This window comes from Physeter macrocephalus, chromosome 16, assembly GCF_002837175.3.
Source record: "Physeter macrocephalus isolate SW-GA chromosome 16, ASM283717v5, whole genome shotgun sequence".
Lineage (NCBI taxonomy): Eukaryota > Metazoa > Chordata > Mammalia > Artiodactyla > Physeteridae > Physeter > Physeter macrocephalus.
Window position 1 is genome coordinate 72,668,983 of NC_041229.1, and position 24,650 is coordinate 72,693,632.

Below are 24,650 nucleotides of genomic sequence, written 5' to 3' on the forward strand. Positions count from 1 at the left end.
ACACAGCTCTCGGTAGCAGAGTCAAAATTAAGGTCCAGGTCTTCTCTTTGGTGTGCTTTTACATGCCAAGGAAAGGAGCCAAGCAAGAGAGGCTGGGTTATCCAAGATCTTGACTACCTCTTGGTTCAAAAGTCTTCCTCACCTGAACAAACAAGAAGTTGCCTTTTCTTTTAGCAGTGACTGCTGCTGATCCAGGCAGCGCGTGTAGAAACAAAAGCTAACTGCCCAGTCCCCAGTATGATGCAGTTTGAGTTCATGAGACCAAGAATGAGAACCTAAGTATAAGACCCATGCAATTAATCTGGGTGTCTGAGCCCTAGGATATTCCTAATAAGCCCTCTAAAAGTGGTTTGAGCTTTCTGACCCTAAAAGAAAGAAAGAAAACCTAACAGGAGCAAATACTTTTAAAAATAAATTATATGGAACTGCTCCCATTCTGTGGTTGCTTTGGGATGACCAATGGTTTCATTGTTCAAAAGTACACACTTACCAACAAAGTAGATCTCTGGTTACACAGACAGCATATTGTTGATGACTATTTGGTATTTGTTTGCTAAAATATTTTTAAGTGCCTCTATGCACTGTATGGATTACTTTTTTAATAGAAAAAGTGAATTCAAAATTCATAAGCAAAAATTTATAATTTCTAAATCTAGGATACTGGCATCTTTTATGATACTTGTATGACCTAGACTCAACACATTCCATTGAGTTAAGTGCCTGCATTCTCTGGCTGCACGGCTGTGCCCACTTGCCTCATATATTCCTGAGGACTCATCTTCCCAGCTATCTCAGGCTCCTTGTATTATAGGGGATTAGAACCACTCAATTTCTTGAAAAGAGGAACTATATACCCAGTTCTTCTTCTTCCCTTGCTCCCTGACTATACCTCCAAACAGTTCTCCTAACTTGGGTGTCTGATACCAGAATAGTTCTCTAAGCTGGTGGTGCAAGAGGGGAGAGGTGTCAGTGGCAGGGGCTGAGCAGACGAGAGTGTGTAAGGGAGAAGGAACAGAGGTGTGTGTAAGGAGGTAAACCCAATCTCTGAAGTCTGATGAGTCTACTGGGGTTTCTAGCTGGAGTAATGTTCAAGGTGATGAAATAAGGAATATGAGTTTTAGTAAATAAATGCAAACCAGTGAAAATATCAATAAAATATTTTTAATGCCTACAATATCTTTTATACATAAATTCCAAAACTTTTATCTGTATATGCAAAAGTAGATTCTCTTGCCGGTCAACAGCACCAGAAAACAAGCTATGCTATGTAAATGTTTCTTTAAACTTGATTTGTCCATTATGTAAAAGACATGGATTTAATAACTCCAAAGACATCTATATTCCACTCTTAATCATACACTAAACACCTGAATATTTATTTCATCACATCCACTCACAAAATAAATAGTAGTCTAATATATTCAGCACACTGAAAATAAAACAACCAGTCTCTCTTCGTATATTTATTCTCTTTCCGAACATGTTTTGGTCTCCTGCTGTATCTCAGAAATGTACTAACAGCTGCTTTTAAGTTATAAAATACAAAACAGTATTTCTTGGAAAAGATCTTGGGGATTACATTAAAAAATGAAATTTCGAGTTCCCATAGACTTTCTAGTTAACAGTCTTTGAACCTTCTCACGGCACACAGGTAAGGCTGCCTGTGACATGTGGTACCCTGGCCTCCAAATGGACATAACTGCATTTACAGTTTAGAGAAAATACAAAGACAAGTTCTGAAAGTAGCCTTTAAAGAAAGTCCCCCCTGCTTTGACACAGCAATACCTAAAGCAAGTGGGACTGTGCAATCAGAGCTGTATGAGTTTTATGAAAACTACTTTCCCTTCACGTCGTGTTTGAGAATGCCGCACCCATGATCATGTAACATTATTACAATACTGAAATAACATTACTACATTCGTGACTTAACATTATCCAATAAAAGGCACATCTTCAAATATTAATAAAATCTGAAAATCAAAACAGTAGAGGACACATTAAAAATCAAGCACTTAATTTGTAAACTTGATAAAATAACAGCCTATTCCAGTTTCTTCAAAGGTTTGTGAGCTTTCTGTAAGAGTGGTCAGGAGATGCAGAACAAAATGGAAGACATGATTTGGAAACAAGGCCAAGATTAAAAGATTCAGAACCTTTTTTTTTTTTTTTTAATGAGCTACAGGAGTGCCCTTTTATAATGCTGATGCTGAAGAAAACTGAAATCAACATCTGTATTATAGAAGAAGAAATGCACCCAGAAGTGATGACACATAAGGACACAACCTGACTTTTTCTACCAGGTTCTGGAAGTTTTAGCTAGCACAATGGTGCCTTTCTGTACAAATAACTGCATAATATCATTGAGTAAAGTGCTAGTAAGCTTTAAGCCACCAGAAATCTTTCAGCTATGACAAGCACTTGATTGTAACTACAGATTTCAACGAGTCTGAATAGTGAAAAAAATATATTCAAACTTTTGAAGGAGGAAAAAAAAATCACATAAGTGACAGCAAAGGAAATAATGTTCCAAACCTGTTTTATTACATGGAATATCACACTACCCTTGAATCAATTTCACTGAAGGTATTTGAGATTGGTGAGAGGCAGTCAATAGGCTTTTCTGCCACCAGTGTTTAACAGTTCTATGTAATCATTAGAAGGGTGTTATTCCTAGTGATGAAGACACCTTTCATAGGATTCAACTTCAAAATGAAGTTCTTGCATTTTTAAAGTTTGAAACTCAATTCAAGATGAGTCAAAAGTCTTAAAAGGACTGGTATTCCTATTAAGGATGGGTCATCCCATTAAGGAAGGCTAATAGTGATAATCTATAACACCCAAACTTGAGAATAAAGAAAGCTTTATGGATAAAAAAGAATATACAAAAACAACTTTTAGACCTGTTGAAGAGTAAGGATTCTTGTAGGATAACCTCACCTACTTCCTAATCCCCACCAGTCAATGGCTTAAGATAGCCACAATGTTTATTACAGAAATGTTCTACAAGCTTATGTCCCACTGTCCCCAACCCTCAGAGTCAAGGACAAATGCTCTCTGGCATCATCATACCTCATTTTCTGTTGCTGACTTTCCTTGAGACTTGGCTTCTCTCCAGCCAGAACCTAGGTCAGCCTGATTGGAATTGCTTGGACTTGAGGCTTAAGAGAGATAAAAAGTCTATAGATATGACTTGAAGAAAGGTGAGAATGAAGAAGTCCCCAGCCTAGTAAATACCAGTAACAGGGAACATCCTTTCCACCTGGGAAGAAAATCTCTTCACAGTGCATAGTTTGAAATAAAAGTGCAATATGGGCAAAGAGAGAAGGTGGTGGTCTTGATACATATGAATTTAGTTTTTGGTTTTTTACCGTTAATCACTAAAGAATTTAAGATAAAAATACAAAGTCATTAACATGAAAAGGTCCAGGGCACCTTGGATTCCAAAATATCTCTATAATGGGGGAGTGGAATGGGGAGGAGGGGAGCCTCACATGTCACTTCCTTATTTTTTAAACTATTATTACTCTTCCAAATCTAATGTTTGAATAAAATAAGTATTTTTTCTTCAATATAAAAATGAAATTTTTAGATAAAAATCAAACAGCACAGTGACCTTGTCTATTTTACACTAAAGCCAACATAACAGTAAATCTGAAAGTAAACCTTGGAAAAGAATATTCTTATATAAAATGGCATAACTTGTATTTTAACTTGGAAAAATTTTTGTTAATTGCCTAATCACCTAAATTAGTGAATAAGAATGCTCAGCATCCAATCCATGAATAATGCAGAATACAATTTATTCTACTTTTTACTTCAAAGTCACAGAAATGACATCCATATAATTATAACAGCTACTCTACATTTTCAAGTTCTCAATCCAAACATATAGGTTAGGACAGGTCACTTTATTGCTGGCAGCATTAATGAAAGGGCCAGTTTCCTCATCAAAAGACAAAATAAATTTGATTGGGAGCCAGGCAGTGCCGTACTCACACAGCAGCAGAATTACGGAAGTAAAGGAGCAATCCTTTCCTTTTTCCTTTTAGAGTAGCAAAGGAATAACATAAGATTGGCTGACTTGTGAGCGGCCCCACATGAGAGTGCATAGCTCATCAGGATCAAGGGTGGCACCTGTGAACAGTTAGCTTCGTAAGAGCACTCACTGGGTGTTATGTCATCTGCATTACAGATTTCACCCTGCAAAGTATCTGAAAATACTTTATGCTCTAACGACAGCCTGCAGATAGATGACAGTATGCATTCCTTCTCCTTGAGTACCCAAGTAGAATTCTAAAATGATAAGGGGCTTCTTCAGTCTGAAGGCAGGACTTCCTTGCAGCAGACTGTTTTCAGAATTTCACAAAAATAAATAAAAGCAGCAGCTAACGCTTCTTCAGCTTCTTGGCCTTTCGACGTCTCATTTCCTCTTCTTCACGTCTCATTTCGTCTAAATCTTCTTGCATACCTAGTCTTAAACTGTCAGGAAAAAAAAGGGGGTATTTATCAATATACATGAAATTACCACTCTCTTTAAAAAAGCAAAAATGAAATTTCAACTGGGAGCTTACATGGAATGTGCTGATGCACTCAAAATGCCTCAAGCCTTTACCACTGAAAACAGACTAAGCAGGAATACTTTTTACCAGGAGCCACTGCCACTGCCTCAAGTTATAGTGGAAAAAAGACCTTACATATACCTCAACACCTAATATTCCCATTACAGTAATAAATATAAATTATCTCATCAGCTTTAAAAAATAAAGAACAAGAAACATTTATTCAATAAATAACATTCTTTTCTTGTCCCTTCCCAACACTTTAGTTTGATATTTTATCTAGTTAGAGGAGGGACGGCAAGAGGGAGAAAGAGGTTTAATATTCTGGGTTGAGAATGAGGTGAATTATTTCACCAACATTATAAACAAAGTAATCATTTGTTAGCCCTACCCAAGAAATGATCATTTATTTGATATCAGGTGGCCAAACAGGAATCAGACATAGGGAATTTCATATTCCTCAACAGGTCCTGAGGCCAGTAGTGGTACAGGTTATCAAGACTGAGATGTATCTGATGTGGGAAGGGAATTATGGATGGGGAAAGAAAAATAAGAACATGCTACAGTGGGATCAGGGGAGGCCTCTAGCACTTATTGTGTGCCTACATGGGTGAGTCACTGCACTGGGCAACTTGTACACATTATCTTAATCCTCACAAAACCTCAATGAATAAAAACAGTATATTCTCATTTTACAAATGGGAAAGCAGATTTAAAAGGATAAGGAATTTGTCTAAAGCCCCACAGCAAGTAAGCAGGATTGGAATTCAAACAGCATGGCCCAAAGCCCCTGCTCCCAATGATGCAAATGAAGGAGGGAACAGAAAAGAATTTTTAGGACATTTCTGCACAAACGTTTTACATCTGTGCTTTACCTCTTTGCTTCTTCCTTCTGCTGCTCTTTCCAGCTGCTCTCCATGTAACGTAAGGCATAATCGCTTTCATCTTTGTATCTGATAAGAGAAAATCAAAGTTGTTAAAAAAAGAAAAACCCAATTTTCAAAGGAACTACATCCTCCTGTTTTTTTGTTGTTGTTGTTGTTGTTGTTGTTCTGCGGTACGCGGGCCTCTCACTGCTGTGGCCTCTCCCATTGTGGAGCACAGGCTCCGGACGCGCAGGCTCAGCGGCCATGGCTCACGGGCCCAGCTGCTCCGCGGCATGTGGGATCTTCCCGGACCAGGGCACGAACCCATGTCCCCTGCATCGGCAGGCGGACTCTCAACCACTGCGCCACCAGGGAAGCCCCATCCTCCTGTTTTTAAAATCAACATCTTTATAACTAAATCAAACATACATTTGGGATTATTCCTCCTTGTTTGGCAGACAGTGAGGTGGGCAGAGGTTGGGTAAAGGGAAGATTCTAAAGTAAAGATAAATTAAATGACCCCTTAATATTTCCAGAAGGCAACTATTCCTGAATCTAATTTTGATCAAAGTACCAATCCAACGTTTGCTCAATTCACTCACCTCTATTTACATGATAGTTTATATTAAAATCATGAAAGCACAATATATATGAAAATTATTATATATATATTAATCTCATTTGAGTTTCATGGATTCAGAACAGAGATTGAGGCAGATAACAGCTTGACCAAAAGCATATAGCTAGCTTATGACACTACTAAGATTAGGTTTTTAGATCTGATTTTTAATCCAGTTCTTTCTTCTGCTAAAATTTTTTTAAAGACCTTTTCTTACTATTGCCTTCTAATTTCTAATATCCATGACTTCAAAGGACAGGGCAAGTGCTGACGGATTTACTTATACAGTTGGCCCTTGAACAACATGGGTTTGAACTGCATGGGTCCTCTTACATGAGAGTTTTTTTTCATACTACAGTGCTACACAATCCATGATTGGTTGAATCTACACATGTGGTACCACAGATAGGGAGGAAGTGGTACACAGAGGAACCATATTTACGGAGGGCTGACTATAAGTTACATATGGATTTTACCTAACCCCTATATTGTTCCCAGGTCAATTGTATACTACCTCATTTAATCCTCCCAAATGTCATTTAAAAAATAACTTACTCAAGTTTACCCAGCTAGTAAGCTGTGGAACTTCCATTCAAACCCTGAGCTTTGCTCTATATCAGTGCTTCTCAAACTTTAATGTGCATGTGAATCACCTGGGAACCTTATAAAGCTGATCTGGATTCAGATCTAAGGCGGGGCCTGAAAGCCTGCATTTCTAACAAGTTCCCGGGTGATGTCAATGTTGTTGGTCCCATACTGCTTGCTGTTCAGGGATCACACTTTTGAGTAGCAAAGCTTTTTACATCAAAGAAAAGCAGGTGTCAGATCAAACTGGCTTTCAACATAGCTCTGTGGATGGCTTTCTGATTTCAAAGCCAATCCATTTCTACTACACTAAGCTGCTTCACTTTCATTAAATATATATCGTATAAGGAGAACAGTTAAAAAGGGATATTTTTTGGCCCTCATACAAGTAACTACACAAATAATTCTGCATTAATTCTCAAATATTAAGTGCCAAAAAAGTAAATCTAAACAATCATCCAAGGATTCCTAATTAAGAATTGTATTCAATGCCTCTACTATTAATGTTTGTTTTTTTTCCCCATAGCATGGATTATTCAAAATAAAAAGTATATATATCTAAATCTTTAGCCTTACTTTTTTCGGTCATAGCCAAAGATTTCTCGAATGTGCTTGGATATTTCTTCCTGAGGTTCTCCTTCATCTTCAATAAAATCTTCCATTTCAGAGTCATATTCATCATCATCTTCCTCCTCTTCATATTCTCGCTGCCTTTTGTAACTACCAGGAAAGGGAAGCCTTTGAGGACCTAAGAATAGAAAAGCCGTTATTTATAAGATCATTAAAACTTAGTAGTCCCAACGAAGTCCTATGTAAGCTGAGATTTTAAGAACTCATTAAGATGGTAGCCTCAAAAACCAGAGCCAGGGTCTTCCCTGGTGGCACAGTGGTTAAGAATCCGCCTGCCAATGCAGGGGACACAGGTTCAAGCCCTGGTCTGGGAAGATCCCACATGCCACGGAGCAACTAAGCCCATGCGCCGCAACTGCTGAACCTGCACTCTAGAGCCTGCGAGCCACAACGACTGAAGCCCTCGTGCCTAGAGCCTGTGCTCAGCAACAAGAGAAGTCACCACAATGAGAAGCCCACACGCCGCAACAAAGAGTAGCCCCTGCTCACCACAACTAGAGATAGCCCGCGCACAGCAGCGAAGACCCAATGCAGCCACAAACAAACAAACAAACAAACCAGAGCCAGCAACTGGCCCGCAGCATAAACTCATTACTACATCATCCCTGTTGCTTTATGGTACCCACAAGGAATAGAATTCCTGTCTATCCCAGGGCTTACTAGAACTGTTACATTTTCTAGCTTAGTAGTTCCTACTCTTTTGGATTTAAAAGACTAGTACAATTCCTTTAAAAAAAAATTACAAATCACTAAAGGATCACTAATTTTACTCATGCCAAGAAAAGATGCCAAAGGTAACAATCTACCATCTATTATCACCATAATTCCACTAAAGTTTTTAAAAGTCCAATGAAGTATGACAGATTCTCAGATATGGATAATTGTACAAACTGAGCAATTCTGACTTTAAGGAAAAACTCACTGCATCATCCTAATTTTTGTCATTTTGCCAAAAGACTGATTAAAAATTCTGCAAAAGACAGGCACTGATCAATAGACCAGTATCTGGGAACAACTGCTTTCTAGTCCTTGATTACAGACACTCCCTTTGTTGTTCTACAGTTGTTTTTAATATGCGTGGCTTGTCTCCTTAGCTCGGAGTTTCTTTAACTCTAGCACTCTGACATTTTGGGCCAGGTATTTCTTGGCTGTCAGGAAGCTGTCCTGTGCAGTGCAGGATAATAGCCTGGCCTCCGTCTACTAGACGCCAGTAGCATCCCATCCCCAGTTGTGTCAATCAAAAATGTCTCCAGACATTGCCAAATGTTCACTGGGGACCAAAATTGTCCTTGGTTAAGAACCAATGTTTTGACTGAATTAGGAAGTTTAAAGCATGGAATCTCATCTTTTGTTTCTTTTTATATTCTCCATGGTGCCTAACAAGTGCTTCAACAAATCCTTAATACCGTGTAGAAACTATGACCTAGCAGTTAGTAGGTGCCACCAATGATCCCATAGCTTGGGACAGTAGAACCCTAAAGGACTGGTAGCTAGGGCCACTATAAGGAGCAGAAACACAAGGGCAATCTAAAATAGTTCCTGGCACATAGTGGGCGCTTAACAAATACTTAATGGACAAAATAATGCAACAAAAGGCTTCAAGCTTACAAATACACGCCAGTCCTTGAAGACAGGTGTCTATAGTCTTCATGAAGAGGTAAAGATGAATTCATTCATTGAACCACAAAAGGCATATACACTCACCCTGTCTTATAAACCCCATAGCTAAGTTTATTGCACTTGGAGACATTACAGGAGTGAACAGAGGGCCCTAGATAAGTCTCTTTCTAAAGACTTTTCCAAGCCATGGTTACTAAAGGAACTCTCTGGCATAGGACAGACAAAACATCAGGATTCTATCAACACAAGAATACATTTGAAAGCACACAGAAGAATTCAGAGGGTCTTTGGTTATATAAAACAAAGTATTCTTTCCAATTTCCTAGTGACAAATAAATACTTTTAGGGTGAGGGGAAATTTTACCTTGGGCAGATCTGTAGCCAGATAAGGAAGGCTTCATTCCATTCATCTGTCCATTGCTGGATCGGCTGATTATACTCTTGGAAGAAATTGTTTCTGAGACAACAGTGCATTTGGGCTTCAGAGAGGGACCTGAGGTACTAACTGCTCGCCCAGGTCCAAAGCTGCTCACTGGTCTACCAGGGCCTGAACTGCTGACAGTTCGTCCAGCTGGAACTACTGATCGGCCAGGGCCATTGACTGACTGCCTAGCGGCCCCTGAGCCACTCACTGGTCGTCGAAGGTCATGTGGACTGCTCACAGGCCGCCCAGGGCCACCAGAGCTGCCCACAGGCCGCCCAGGGCCACCAGAGCTGCCCACAGGCCACCCAGGGCCACCAGAGCTGCCCACAGCCCGCCCAAGGCCACCAGAGCTGCCCACAGGCCGCACAGAACCACCGGAGCCACTGGTAGGTCGCCCAGGGCAACCTGAGCTGCCTGCAGGTCGACCAAGGCCACCTGTACCACTGACTGTCCGTCCTGGGGGATTTAAGTCACTGGTTGGCTTCCTGGTCCCACTGACTGATCGCTCGGGTCCTGAGTTGGAGCTGCCATTCTGGCGCCTGGACACGGGGCCAGAACTAACTGTGGGCCGAGCAGTCCCTGTGCTAGGCCTCCCAGGGGCTGAGCTGGAGCTGCTGCCTGGCTGCCTGACACCTGGACTCTTGGCCTTATTGTGTGGGGTGACCATGGGTCCAGGCCTGGAACGGCTAGGATGAGGAGATTTTTTGGCTTTGTGCTCAGTAGCAGATTTTGGAGTCCCTTTAGCAGAAGTCTTTGGGATACTTGGTGAACAGGTGCTGGAGAAGGGCTTTCCAGCCCCATTGAAAACAGGTCTGTCACGGCCCTCACAAGGCAAGGGTTGGGCGCAATTGCCAGATACTACTTTGGTCCTTTCTCCTGGCATGGATTTGGATGAAGATAAACGCAAGTGTTTCTCATTAGCTGTGCTGGGTCTGGATTTCTTCTCAGCATGAGGAAGGGGAGTACCCTTGGAAGAAGGATGTGTGTCTCCAGAACCTTTGCTAAGTTTTGTGCCCACACTTTCTTTCTGAGAGGGTGCTTTTCTGGTTGGTGGTAATCCTGCATCTGTCTCAGGTTTCCTTTTCCTCCGCTTTTGTTCAAGGAATTCTCGCTCCCTAAGTTCTTCTGCAGTCATAGGCCGCTCCTCTGTCTTCTTCACTACCTTTATCTCCACCGGTTCGTACTGCTTTTTCTCGGCCAGCCTGAGCAGATCATTGAAGTTCATGAGTGGTGGGGCACTTTTAAGGGGGACCTTTGGCTTGCTTTCAATTTTGGGAGGTTCTTGCTCTTCCTCATACTCTTGCTCTGACTCTGCTTGATTGTATTCTAAGAATTCATCCTCTTCCTCCATCTCAAACTCTTGGTCTGTTCCCTGGCTAGTGTGGGTTTGCATTGCCTGCCTCTTCTTTGACTTCTCCTCAACAGGAATCCCATTGTAACCATGGAAATTATCCTTTGTCCTCTTGGCCATAGCTCTTGCTTTCTTGTCATGTTTTAGCTCAATTCGCTTTTTCACTAGTTCTTCTTTTCTCCTTTTCTCTTCCAAAGCTAAAAGAGACAAAACAACATATTATTTCAGGGTCTCGATAACAGTATGTTTATCTGAAATTGGCAGGTGGCCAAAACCAAGCAACATTCAAGTTACAGTTTGAAGAAGTTCGAAGACATCTAAGAATCAAATGAGGAAGTCATTAAACAAGTATCAATTTGAGTCATCTTTACATAATGAGTGGGTCACATATGGGTTTTTCTATATGACTAAGCAAGGGAGAGTCTTGGCTTTTAGCTTTAAATATAGAAAACAGTTCATACCAAATAAATATACCAAGTTAAGAGAATATTCGTACCCACTTAACAGTTGTTATTAATTATGAATCAGTGGATACTTAAACTTATTGAATTAGTTTCCTTGTCATTTGCATGAAGTAAACCTACTGCTTGAGTTTACTCGTTTTACACAAGTGTCCCTAATTTTAACCTTTAAGGTAGCACTCTTATTTATTTTTTTAATCTTTCGGCTGCGTTGGGTCTTCGTTGCTGTGTGTGGGCCCTCTCCAGTTGTGGCAAGAGGGGGCCATTCTTCGCTGCTGTGCACAGGCTTCTCATTGTGGTGGCTTCTCTTGTTGCAGAGCACGGGCTCCAGGCGCGTGGGCCTCAGCAGTTGTGACACACGGGCTTAGCCACTCCGCGGCATGTGGGACCCTCCCGGAGCAGGGCTGGAACCCATGTCCCCTGAATTGGCAGGCGGACTCCCAACCACTGCGCCACCAGGGAAGTCCCTAGATAGCACTCTTAATAACATATTTTTTAAAATTAAAACACAAAGTAGGTAGAAGCAGATTCAGAACCAAGGTCAAGGGGGAGTTCCCTGGTTGTCCAATGGTTAGGACTCAGTGCTTTCACTGCCGTGGTCCCGGGTTCAATCCCTGGTCAGGAAACTAAGATCCCACAAGTCATGTGGTACAGCCAAAAAAAAAAAAAAGAAAACCAAACAGGAAAAGAACCAAGGTCAAAGAATGGAGTTCTTACTTCTTACTGGAGAGCTAATATGGCCAATTAGAAGATATGGTCACTATACCCAAAAAGCTTTTAATTTAAGAGGAAATAAAAGATAACATCCATACAAATGATCAACACAAGACTATACGTAATGCTATAAATACAGCTGACTCAGACACATACACAACAAATCCATTAGCCTGTTATGATATTACAAACATCCACTGGTTAGGTACAAGCTAGTTGTGAAGATAGAAGACTTTAAAATTGAGAATAAGGCTATAGATTCATACCTTTTTTTCTGAGCTCTTCTTCTTTTCTTCTGAGAAAAGCCTGGACAGCTGCCGACTGGACACCCTTAACTTTTGGGTCTTTTTTGGGAGGCCCCACTGCCAAACTGTATCTTTTCTAAAAATAAAAACAGAGGAAAAGTTATACACAATTAACTTTGAAGCAATAGAGAGGTTTAAATGTTGACTGAAAAATCTATTCTGAATAATTAAGAGATCACATAACCCACATGAAAACTTAGCTATAAAATTTCAGACTAAATATGATTATACATGACTATTTTTAGGTGCAAAGTTTCTTTAAACATCCTCAATAATACATAAACGAACAACTGAGAGAAACACTATTTTCAGGCTATCTTCCCAAAAATATACCTGGACTGGGGGAACTGAAAAAAATCATCACTAAAACAGACTGAGTGCTTTAGAATTCTGATTTAAAAGATTAGCCTTCTTCAGAACTTTCCAAACAGAAAAAACTACTATCACAACTGTTTTCCTCCTGAGTACCCTACTCCAGATGATTTTCACAGCTGCTTCATAGGTTACTTTGCTTTCAACATGAAACACTGAGATTCTACTTTGACCATGGGCAAAGCTGGTGGCCAGCCATAGCCAAAAAGCATTTCAAAAGAAATTTAAGCAGCAAGAAGGGCCCAAGTCTCTGTAACCTTTAAGTGCAGCTCTATGTTCGTTAAATATTAATTTGCCACACAAACCCTTTTAGACAGGTTTCCATGTCACCCAAAATGTACTAACATCATCCTGGAACAGATGGTATTTCTCTGGGCTTTGATTTTTATCTAATTGCAATGGGAAATGACTAAAACTAGAATAATGTTAATTTAAACTATAAAAGGAAAAATATTTCCTTTTATTTTATCATTAGAGAAGTATGATAAACAGAGCCAATAACTCAGACCAGGATGATTAATCTCTAGGACCATTCCAAATTAAATTTGTGGGCTAGGAAATAAGAATTGTTTAATGCCCTCCTTCTTTCGTCTTAGGTAGATGACATTCTTATCCACTCAACCTGTTGCTGTGCTAGTTAAGAAACAGTAACCTATGAGAACAAATTGAGCTACTTAGGAACCAAAAAAGTGACTCCCAAAATGTGTATGAAATTCCTGGAGGAAAGCCAAAGGACTCATGCTTACTACACAGCTGCCAAATAGAAGGCATCTTGAAACAGGTTGGAAGTTCCAGCTAAGTTAGTCTACCAACAAAGCAGCTGGCCAAGAAAGGAGGCCCTAATCCAACCTGAAAATCTTATGTGATAGCAATATTTGAGACCTGACACATCCCACATAGAAATTCCAAAAGAGAACATCCAGATTCCTTTCCCAGTCCCCGTGGCTGTCATAATAAAATCCTTTAATAAGTCCATATCTTTGCAAATTTAGTTGCAATCCTTTCCATAGTGAATTGCGACCCAATATGTAAAGGAGAAAGGAAAGGAAAAGAAAGACAGGAGAAAAAGAATATTGCTTACCTAACTAGATATATAAAATTTGTCATGGTTTACAAGGACCTCAAACATAGGCCTTATCCACAGACTCACATTTTCTTAATAGAATTGCTACCATGAAGATGATTCAAGTTGCATAAGACACATAGACTCATAAGCAGAGGCACACACTCACTCTACCCCATCCCATCAAGTAGATATGTGAGAAGAGGAAGGGTGGATTTGTGTTGCCAAGGCTCAAGATTTTTCTGTCCCTGCCAACTATAAAGCCCAGAGATTCACCTGCCAAATAAAAGCTTATACAGGGCTCCCCCTACCCCAAAATGCCAATATACACATTAGTGTTAATTATTTAAAATAGGATTGGTTTGTTACCTAGGTATTACAACAACAAGTGAGCACTTCCTAATTTGATTTCAGGGTAGACATCTTTCTTCCTAACCTGGGACTTAAAGAGGTAGGTAATAGGATATAACTAGCAGAAAAGCTGCTCTTGACTGAATACAGGCACTGAACAAGAAAACCCCAGTGTCAATGGGGCAGTTTAATGCCTTGTTTACTAAGCTTCAATCATTCGCATATCACCTTCATGATTTTTGCCCTTTTATAGTATACCACTTGTATTATTATTTACTAATTTTAAGAAAACATGTAGATCAAACACCATGACTTATTACTACAGCTTTACCTCAAGCAATAATACACATAAAATGACAGGCTTGAAAGGCTAGTTATATTTTTCCAAATCCTATCAAAATATATAACTTAAAAAAATGCAACTATGAGAATAAAATGTATTTGTGTATCACCTAAAATCATGATACAGCCAAAGCTATGTGGACTGCACTTTGGGAAACACCGACTGGGAAACATAAGCACAAGAAAGGCAGAACACATGGACATATATATGCACTACCAAACGTAGGGTGGATAGCTAGTGGGAAGCAGCCGCATGGCACAGGGAGATCAGCTCGGTGGTTTGTGACCACCTAGAGAGGTGGGATAGGGAGGATGGGAGGGAGGGAGACGCAAGAGGGAAGATTACATATATATGTATACACATATACATATACATATATATGTATACACATATACATATGTGTATGTATAACTGATTCACTTTGTTGTAAAGCAGAAACTAACACACCATTGTAAAGCAATTATACTCCAATAAAGATGTTAAAAAAAAAAAAAGAAAAAAAGAAACAAGGGAGGGAGTTCAGAACTCAGATTCACTCAGAAAAGAATCCCAAACACTACTTTGAGCTTTTTTCAAAGTATACACCTATTTTCATCAATTCACATGCCAATTTCAAATTCAGCTTTTTTTTTAAACACTGCTAACCCTTAAGCATACTTATTAAGCTGGCCTCACATTTAACCCAACAATTTTGCTGTCCTTGTCCTGTCCTTATGATGGAGAAGGAATTCAATAAATCTATACAACGTCTTACTTTGCGGACCTGCTGGGAAACAATTTAAGTAGGACAAGGTCCTACTTGATAAGGCTTAATCTTATTTACTGACACAAGCTGAGTCATAATTAATAGTTTCTTACATCCTCTGTAGCTTGATGCACTCAAAAGCAGAAACCAGGAGAGTATTAAAATATTCTCTTAGGCACAGTTTAGATCAAAACCTAGAAATCTGGGGAGAAAAAAAAAAGGGTTGGGTCTCCAGAGATAATAATGATCTTCTTTTTTAACATTTTTAATGAGATTTAATTCACATACGAAAAATCCACCCATTTAATATGTATGAGTATATTCATAGAGTTGCACAACCATCACCACTATCTGATTCCAGAATATTTTCACCTTCCCAAAAAGAAATCCCTTACCCTTCAGCAATCATTACCCATCCCCCCTTCACCTATGCCCCTGGCAGCCACTAATCTACTTTCTGTTTCTATGGATTTGCCAGTTCTGGACATTTCATATAAATGAAATCATGCACCTAGTGTACCATGACATAGTGACTGAGATGCATCATAAAATAAGGTAAAGGGCTTCCCTGGTGGCGCAGTGGTTGAGGGTCCGCCTGCCGATGCAGGGGACACGGGTTCGTGCCCCGGTCTGGGAGGATCCCACGTGCCGCAGAGCGGCTGGGCCCGTGAGCCATGGCCGCTGAGCCTGCGCGTCCGGAGCCTGTGCTCCGCAACGGGAGAGGCCACAACAGCGAGAGGCCCGCGTACCAACAAAAAATAAAAATAAAAATAAGGTAAAATTTAGAAGCCGTAGGTAAATGATTATGTAGATAAGTGATTATACAAAGTAGGTAAGATTTTTCAATTAAAAAAACTTTTTTTCTCCATCTGCTCCAGAATTTCTATGTGAAACTCTCTCTCATCAGACTTTACTGAACACTTACAAGTGTCATCAAAACACCAACAGGGTTACTGCCCAAGGCTTTATTAGGCTGGAGTTGGAGAGCTGGAGTAGGGAGCTAGATGGATTCGAGCTTTACAGACGGCAACCTTCCTCACCGACAGCATTTGCTCCAGCCTGAGCGCCAGCCTGCCCAACACATTCCAGACTTGCCAGCCCCCACAACCACATGAGCCAATTCCCTAAGACAGATCCTACTGGTTCTGCTTTTCTGGAGAACCCTGACTGCTACAGTGGTCTTTCCTATCTTACTACTTTCACTTAGCATAATGTTTTCAAGGTTCATGTTGTAACATAGTCAGTACTTCATTGCTTTTATGGATGAATAATTTTTCATTGTATGGATATACAACATTTATCTAATCATCAGTTAATGGATATTTAGATTGTTTCCACTTTTTGGCTACTATGAATAATGCTGCTGTGAACATCTGTGTACAAGTTTTTCTGTGAACGTGTATTTTCCTTTCTCTTGGGTCTATCACTTAGACGTTCCTAACATTGAGCTGGCTAGACTTTGAAAAAGGGGTTGCAGTCAGACCCTGGTATCAGAAGATTTGCTGTAACAGAATATTTTATTAGACAGTCTCCTTCCCCCACAGAGGTGCCCAGCAGAGAACCATGTGTTGAAAAGAAAGCTTCAGGCTGGGATTACATTATATTCCATTTAATAAGGCAGGAGAACTGTCTGCACTTTCTCCCACATCAGATGGTCACATTTAGTGCTAGCAGCAACACATCAAGATACATCCACCAATTCTGTATCTGACTCAAGGCACCAGGCTGCTTCATTGTTTGAGCTTCATGAAAAGCAGCTGGACAAGAGTTTCTTTTATCCTAAGTGTATCCATTTTATTATACTGCAAGCCAACTCATTCTGCTGGGCCCCAGTGAATGATCCACAACAGTGAAGCTCATGCCATAGAAATACAGTATCAGAGATTTTGCCAAGATTTGTAATTCTGAAGCCAAGAGACCTAGAAAATATTAAGTCACTTTAAACACATGTGTTCCTTGCATTGAAACTATGCTGTCATGGTCAGATTAAGAAAATAAGGAGCTTTCACTCTGGAAATATATGTTCACCAAATATGTTATATTAGAATCAATAGTCAGTTCCTTTTTTTTTTTTTTTTTTGAGGTACGCGGGCCTCTCACCACTGTGGCCTCTCCCGTTGCCCAGCGCAGGCTCAGCGGCCACAGCTCACGGGCCCAGCCGCTCCGCGGCACGTGGGATCCTCCCGGACCGGGGCACGAACCCGTGTCCCCTGCATCGGCAGGCGGACTCTCAACCACTGCGCCACCAGGGAAGCCCGTCAATTCCTTCTTGAAAGCTGTTCTTTACTCAGGAGATAATATATTGTAATTGTAGAAAATATAAATTTCCTGATGGTTTTATATAAATTAGAGGTTTATCATTGGTTACAAATAGGAGTTAGAAATATTCAAAGAATATATCCTGGACTTCCCTGGTGGCGCAGTGGTTAAGAATACGCCTGCCAATGCAGGGGACACGGGTTCAAGCCCTGGTCCAGGAACATCCCACATGCCATGGAGCAACTAAGTCTGTGCGTGACAACTACTGAGCCTGCGCCCTAGAGCCCACGAGTCACAACTACTGAGCCCGTGAGCCACAATTACTGAAGCCAGCGCATCTAGAGCCCGTGCTTCACAACAATAGAAGCCACCGCAATGAGAAGCCCCGCGCACCACAACGAAGAGTAGCCCCCACCCACTGCAACTAGAGAAAGACTGCACGCAGCAACAGACCCAACGCAGCCAAAAAAAAAAAAAAAAATTTATCCTTAACTTTAACAATGACTACACAACTTCTACAATCCTCTCAAAACATCATACTCAGGGAATGAATGCAGGCCTGGAAAACCACTGATTTGCATTAGGCTTGCTTAGCTGGATAGCTAAGAGGGTGAAAATAAAACCACCAAAAAGCATGCTATTCGAGACTGCTATGGGGTCAAATGTAAATTTTACTATTATTGTGTTTAAAAAATATACCAGATTATATAAAATGTATTAATAGTATCGAATAGATACCTCAGAGCCTCTAGTCCAACCTCATGTTAGAAATGGCCCCCAAAAGACAACTGTGTATTTACTGGCTATCACTCACACAATTTGTAGCAGTGTCTGAATTAGAATCTAGGTCTCCTGAGTCAGGGGCAAAAGTGTTCCCACTACAACATGCTTCACTTCTAACTTAATCCCAACACTTTCATCTCTAGCTCGAACCTCATTCTTAAATGCCATTCCCTAACTTCTACCTGCCTCTTAGATCGTGCCATTACCCCAAACAGGTCCACCACTGAACTTTCCCTCAACCTCAGACTCTATTTCTGTTAACTATGCTGGCACTCTCCCAAACAGGCTGTAAATCTCAATCCTCCAGTTTCCATATGCTGTTAGTTTGGTCTTCAAATTTCTCTCCCATGGCTTCCCTGGTGGCGCAGTGGTTGCGCGTCCGCCTGCCGATGCAGGGGAACCGGGTTCGCGCCCTGGTATGGGAGGATCCCACATGCCTCGGAGAGGCTGGGCCCGTGAGCCATGGCCGCTGAGCCTGCGCGTCCGGAGCCTGTGCTCCGCAACGGGAGAGGCCACAACAGAGGAAGGCCCGCATACCACAAAAAAAAAAAAAAAAAATTTCTCTCCCATCAGACTTTACTGTACACTGAGAAGTGTCATCAAAAAAACAATAGCGTTACTGCCCAAGGCTATATTAGGCTGGAGTTAGGGGTAGGGAACTAGATGGATTCAGGCTTTATAGAAGACAACCTTCCTCATCATCCCATTTCCAAAAGACTCTCCTCATTCAACACAGGGGGGTGATTAAGAGCAAGAACTCTGAAGCCAGTTTGCCTGGACTACATTCTCTGCTCTGCCACTTATTAGCTGTGTGACTCTGGGAATGTTTCTTCATCTCCCTGGACTTCAGTTTCCTCATCTGTAAAACAAGCTTCCGTATATGATTATTATGATGATTAAATTAATTAATATACAAAAAGTGCCTAGAGCAGTGCCTGGCACAAAGGAAGCACTATAAATGTTAATTGTTGTTACTATTATCTTTATTATTCATAAAGAGATTGTCTAGGTAGTGATGGGGAAAAGAAACAACAGAATCTCTGTGGGGCAGTAGTTTCTAAAAGACCCTTTCCCTAAAACACCAGTTCAGAAGTACTGCTCCAGGCTAGAAATCTAAAGCTGCCCCAGGCACTACAAAAGTCATCTTCAGATCTAAGAGTGGGAAATAATCCAGTTCTAATCAACTATCATCAAGGGTTACAAAGTGACTGCCTGCAGAAACTTTTTTGTTGGCCTATACTATTCTTTAAAAGGAAGTATAGATGGACAAAAAGCACACGAAAAGAGGCTCAACATCACTAATTATTAGAGAAATGCAAATCAAAACTACAGAATGGCCATCATCAAAAAACCTACAAACAATAAATGCTAGAGAGGGTATGGAGAAAAGGGAACCCTCCTTCACTGTTGATGGGAATGTAAATTGGTACAACCATTATGGAGGACAGCATGAAGGTTCCTTAAAAAACTAAATATAGAATGACCATATGATCCAGTAATCCCACTCCTGGGCATATATCTGGAGAAAACCATAATTCGAAAAGACACATGCACCCCTATGTTCACTGCAGCACTATTTACAATAGCCAAGACATGGAAGCAACCTAAATGTCCACTGACATAGGAGTGGATAAAAATGTGGTATATATACAGTGGAATATTACTCAGCCATAAAAAAGAACAAAATAATGCCATTTGCAGTGATATGGATGGACCCAGAGATTGCCATATTGAGTGAAGTCAGACAGAGAAAGACAAATATCATATGATATCGCTTATACGTGGACTCTAAAAAAAAATGGTACAAATGAACTTATTTACAAAACAGAAATAGAGTCACAGATGTAGAAAACAAACTTATGGTTACCAGGGGAAAGGGGGGGGAAGGGATAAATCCGAAGATTGGGGTTGACATATACACACTACTATATATAAAAGAGATAATATGGACCTTTTATTATCTAATAAAATAGATAATAAGGATTGTGTATAGCACAGGAAACTCTGTCACTATTTACAATAGCCAAGACATGGAAGCAACCTAAATGTCCACTGACATAGGAGTGGATAAAAATGTGGTATATATACAGTGGAATATTACTCAGCCATAAAAAAGAACAAAATAATGCCATTTGCAGTGATATGGATGGACCCAGAGATTGCCATATTGAGTGAAGTCAGACAGAGAAAGACAAATATCATATGATATCGCTTATACGTGGACTCTAAAAAAAAATGGTACAAATGAACTTATTTACAAAACAGAAATAGAGTCACAGATGTAGAAAACAAACTTATGGTTACCAGGGGAAAGGGGGGGGGAGGGATAAATCCGAAGATTGGGGTTGACATATACACACTACTATATATAAAAGAGATAATATGGACCTTTTATTATCTAATAAAATAGATAATAAGGATTGTGTATAGCACAGGAAACTCTGTTCAATACTCTGTAATGACCTATATGGGAAAAGAATCTAAAAAAGAGTGGATATATGTATAACTGCTTCACTTTACTGTTCACCAGAAACTAACACAACATTGTAAATCAACTATACTACAATAATAATTTTTAAAAATTTTTACGTTTTTAAAAAATAAAAAAGGAAATATAACCAGCACAAGGAATATAGCTAGTATTTTATAATAATTTTATATGGAGTATAATCTATAAAAATATCAAATGACTATATTGTCACCTGAAACTAATGCAATATTGTAAGTCAACTATACTTCAATTTTAAAAAAAGGAAATGTAACTACTATAAAGTACCTATATTCTTACCCTCAAGGGTCTATAGCTCCCCAAATCCTTATATGTCTGATACCACAATAAGGCTTCCCCTTACTTTTTGATCTGAGGGTCACACCAGAGCTACAGTATCTTGTCTGGGATGATTTTCAGACTGACTGTGAGAAAGACCATTTAACTTGCCTCATGCACTACAAGCCATCAATTATAGTTACTTGTAACCTGTAAGAATCCAGATTCTAAGCTCTTCTTTTCTACTAAACAAGACAACCACTTTGTTTTTGTTAGAGGAATCCAGGGAGAAAAATATTAAGGGCAAGGTTACCAAAAATATCTTTCCTCCTTTAAAATAAACAGAGCTAATAACAGTGACTGGTTACATCACCTTGATCAGCTGTTTTTTTGTATTCAGTTTTCCACTGAGAAATGACAGCATGCTTAATATTTCTAGGCATGATGCAATCCTTCTTTTATTTTAACTAAAACATTATAAAGATAACTATTTCTCTTAAAAAGAAACAATGTAAAAGAAAGCTGTCCCAATGGGAACTGTTCATTGCTTTTCAAGTCAGATATAGTAGACACTTCTTAAAAATAAAAGCCCTGCAAAGAGTTCCAAATGGCTGTACAGGTGTTTCAGAGTTTAGCCTCCCTTGGATTTTAGTTCAATCAATGCTAGTGTACTTCTTTTCTGTAGCAAAGGTGTGACACAGGAACTTGATGACTGAAATTGAAAGTCAGCTCCGATAGGATCCAAATGGAAGGTGGGGGAAGGGATGGCTAAAAGAGAAATATGAACCAAGCACTAGAGAGGGATGGAGTTAGTTCTGAGACCATAATTCAATCAATAAAGTTTTTGTCAAGCAGGGTGTGTGTGTGTGTGTGTGTGTGTGTGTGTGTGTGTGTGTGTGTGTGTGTGTGTGTGTCCGTGCACTTGCAGAAATGTTTTTCTTGACTTGGATGGTGGTTTATAAGTATACTTGCTTTGTAACAATCTTACACTGTACATTATGTGTTAGCTTTCACAAGTGACAGTGTGCTCTAAAAGGCTTTACTTTGAGCTGATAAAGCAAATATTCAATAACTTAAAATAATTAGATGAATCGAGTAAAAACAAGATCATGGATTAAATTAAATACAATCTGGCTCTATTCCTCAATAGTTTCTTTTGTAACTTACTTTCATCTGAAGTAAAAAGATAAGGGTTATAATGCTGATAACTAAATCAAACTTCCAGGCTTACTAGCTTTGGGGGTGGGTGGGATGGAAAAGCAGGCTTTCATGAAGTACATGCCTATGTTCATCTATTAAATTTTAAATGACCGCCAATTTACCCATTTTCCTTTCTGCTTCCAATCTTTGTTATTCCAATCATAGATAAATCGATAATCTATATATCCTGAAATACAGACATAGTTTGAAAACTTCGGCTCTAGAAATATGTAGTTTTCTCTCAGCAACCATTGGTTTTTAGAATAAGAAACGAGTAACTTGGTTCTGATTCTTCCACAGAATAGTCTTCGGCATCAGGGCTAGTATTATCTATCTTTGACCTCCACTGAAATTGAGTAAGATGTAGAATGAGATATGGACCTAATTTATGCAAATATGAATGTTACTAGATCCAATATCGACTTGTCCAGGAAATTTACAGATGCAGAAAGTAATTCTGTCATTCAAGGTTTCATAACTTCAAGATCATTCGTAGTATTTGAGATGGGATGTGAATAATATATAATAAACTGATGAATATCAGTTTTATTTATCAGTTATTTTATTATTTTTAGATCACTATCTTCAAAAGAGTAAAAAGAATGAGCCAGCCTCAAAAGCCAAGAAAAGCGCAGGGGAGGAAAAAGAATATTGCAAATATACAAAAATCTAAGAAATGCATAGTGAGAGCTCAATAAGGTCCAGTTGAATTGACTTTAAAAGAGAGCCATTTGAGCTCTACACCTCATCGCTCAAACCGCAGGTAACACAATGCAATTTATCGGTTTACAGCTGGGCTGTGGTACCATCTGAGGATACAGAAATGATTAGTTCATGCAAACCAGCTACACCCCCGCAAAGCAGGCACTCTCACCCACTACCTCATTTAAAGTCTTACACCGCTCTGTGAATATCAGCGAATTATCAAACCTTACTGAGTAAATGGGACCTAGATTTGAAACAAAGATAAATCTGTAAGACCACAAATAAATGGAAGCTGAAACTATTTCACTCTTTCTGTTGGCCAAGGATTTCGTGGAATCCACTCAACTCCCGCCTTGGGAGGTGATAATTCAATCACCTGGTTGGTTGAGTGGGTGGGGCCACAAGTCAAAGAACTTTTTTGGGAAATCGCAAAACGTTTGACCCAAAGATCAGCGGGAAATCGCCTCAAAAGCTATCAGGCCAAGTCCCTAAAATTCCTGAACTCCCCAACCTCTGGGTTGAAGTTTACGCCGAAGCTAGAAACTACTAGCGCTAGATACCACTATGTGCCAGGCATGGCTCTACTCACCAGCGCAAAGTTGCAGGGGTAACAGCCTAAACAAGCCGCTCGTCAGAAGGCTCCCGCCTCACGTCTCAAGCCCGTCTTCACCCCCAGTACTCAGAAGTACATGTCCAAGAGAAAAAAACAAAACCACCAACCAACCCCCAGTACTCAGAAGTACATGTCCAAGAGAAAAAAACAAAACCACCAACCAACCAACAAACAAAAACGGCGTCCAGGTCTTTCCTCTCCCGGATCCGACAGACGGATTCCTGTAAGTTCCATGGGCCACACATTCGGAACTGGAAGACCAGGATCTCCTACAGTCACGCCCCGGCTGGTACTTACCGGCACGTTGTTGACACCTTGTGCTTTGGAAGCTATCAGGAGAATTTCCCTGAAGTCCATTCTGGCCGAGGCGGAGGACTGGGCCAGCCTCTCGGAGAAGAGTGAACCTGCGCCTTAGCGAGGCGACCAGCAACAGCCGAATGAACTGCCTGGCCAGCCCCTCTCCCACCCCTCCGCTGCACAACCACTTCCGGAGCCTTCCAAAGCCGTCTGCCCACCCCCTTTCCTCCAGCGGCCAGTACCCTTCCAGGTCCGCCGCTTTCCTCGCGATTCTTTGGCGTAACTTCCGCTTTCAGGCTCGAGACACGTAGAAACGTGGTACGTGGCTGCTGGCGTCGGCTCGAAGGGGCGGGACTAAGCCCTTCACCGACCAAGGAGACTCGGCCTAGTAAACTGTGGGGTGTGGCCAAGGGAGAGAATCGCTACACTGTGGGCCTTGGCGCGAGGCCTGACAATTTTGGTGCTCCTGTGAGCTCTGGGTAGGGGAAGCGAGGGGGTGAGGGGTTACCTACCAGGCCTGGGTTCGCTAGGTGTCACGGGTGGACGCTCAGGTTTGAGACGGCGGCGTCCCAACAGCAGAACCGACAGGTCTCGAGCAGGGGGTTTCGGTTACCCGTTTGTAGGCACTCGCCAAGCTGCGCAGGCGCAAACCGCACCGACTCGTCGTCTGTCTTGGGTACACATTACTCAAAGCGTCTTGGCACAGGGCGTGTGCTCACCTCCTACGCACATGCACGCGTGCCGTGTAAAGAGGCGCCCGCTTACTGCTTTTGCCTCATTTAGATAATAAGCCCCATGTAGGGCAGCGAACTGTGTGTTTTGCTCAGCGGATAAATGGAGGAATTTCTCACATACTCCCCCGGCCTGGATATACTAGGCCCACTGATCAAAACGTACATATATTTATATGTACGTATTCATATTCGTTGGGAGTCCAGTCGAGGGTTCCTCTTAAGGTTATCTGGGGTAATTTTTACTGAGTAAAATACACTAATTAGGCAGGCCTGGGGCTGTGGGT

At 40.7% G+C, this 24,650-nt stretch overlaps 1 protein-coding gene across 3 annotated transcripts; it reads right to left on the bottom strand.

Annotated features, from left to right (window-relative positions):
• Positions 1-1,448: 1,448 nt before the first annotated feature.
• Positions 1,449-24,263, bottom strand: SPTY2D1 (SPT2 chromatin protein domain containing 1). Of its 3 annotated transcripts, XM_028501168.2 has the most exons (7): positions 23,633-23,759; positions 15,122-15,210; positions 12,096-12,210; positions 9,244-10,851; positions 7,206-7,377; positions 5,435-5,512; positions 1,449-4,479 (listed from the first exon to the last, which is right to left on the bottom strand). In XM_028501168.2, the coding sequence occupies exons 4-7, from the start codon at positions 10,772-10,774 to the stop codon at positions 4,386-4,388; spliced, it is 1,875 nt and encodes a 624-aa protein (XP_028356969.1). In that variant the 5' UTR covers positions 10,775-10,851; positions 12,096-12,210; positions 15,122-15,210; positions 23,633-23,759; the 3' UTR covers positions 1,449-4,385. The 3 variants fall into 3 exon arrangements, with proteins under 3 accessions (XP_028356969.1, XP_007104981.2, XP_007104980.2); XM_007104919.4 differs by lacking the exons at positions 15,122-15,210; positions 23,633-23,759 and adding an exon at positions 24,145-24,263; XM_007104918.4 differs by lacking the exon at positions 15,122-15,210 and having other exon boundaries at positions 23,633-23,833.
• Between the last annotated feature and the right edge of the window lie 387 nt (positions 24,264-24,650).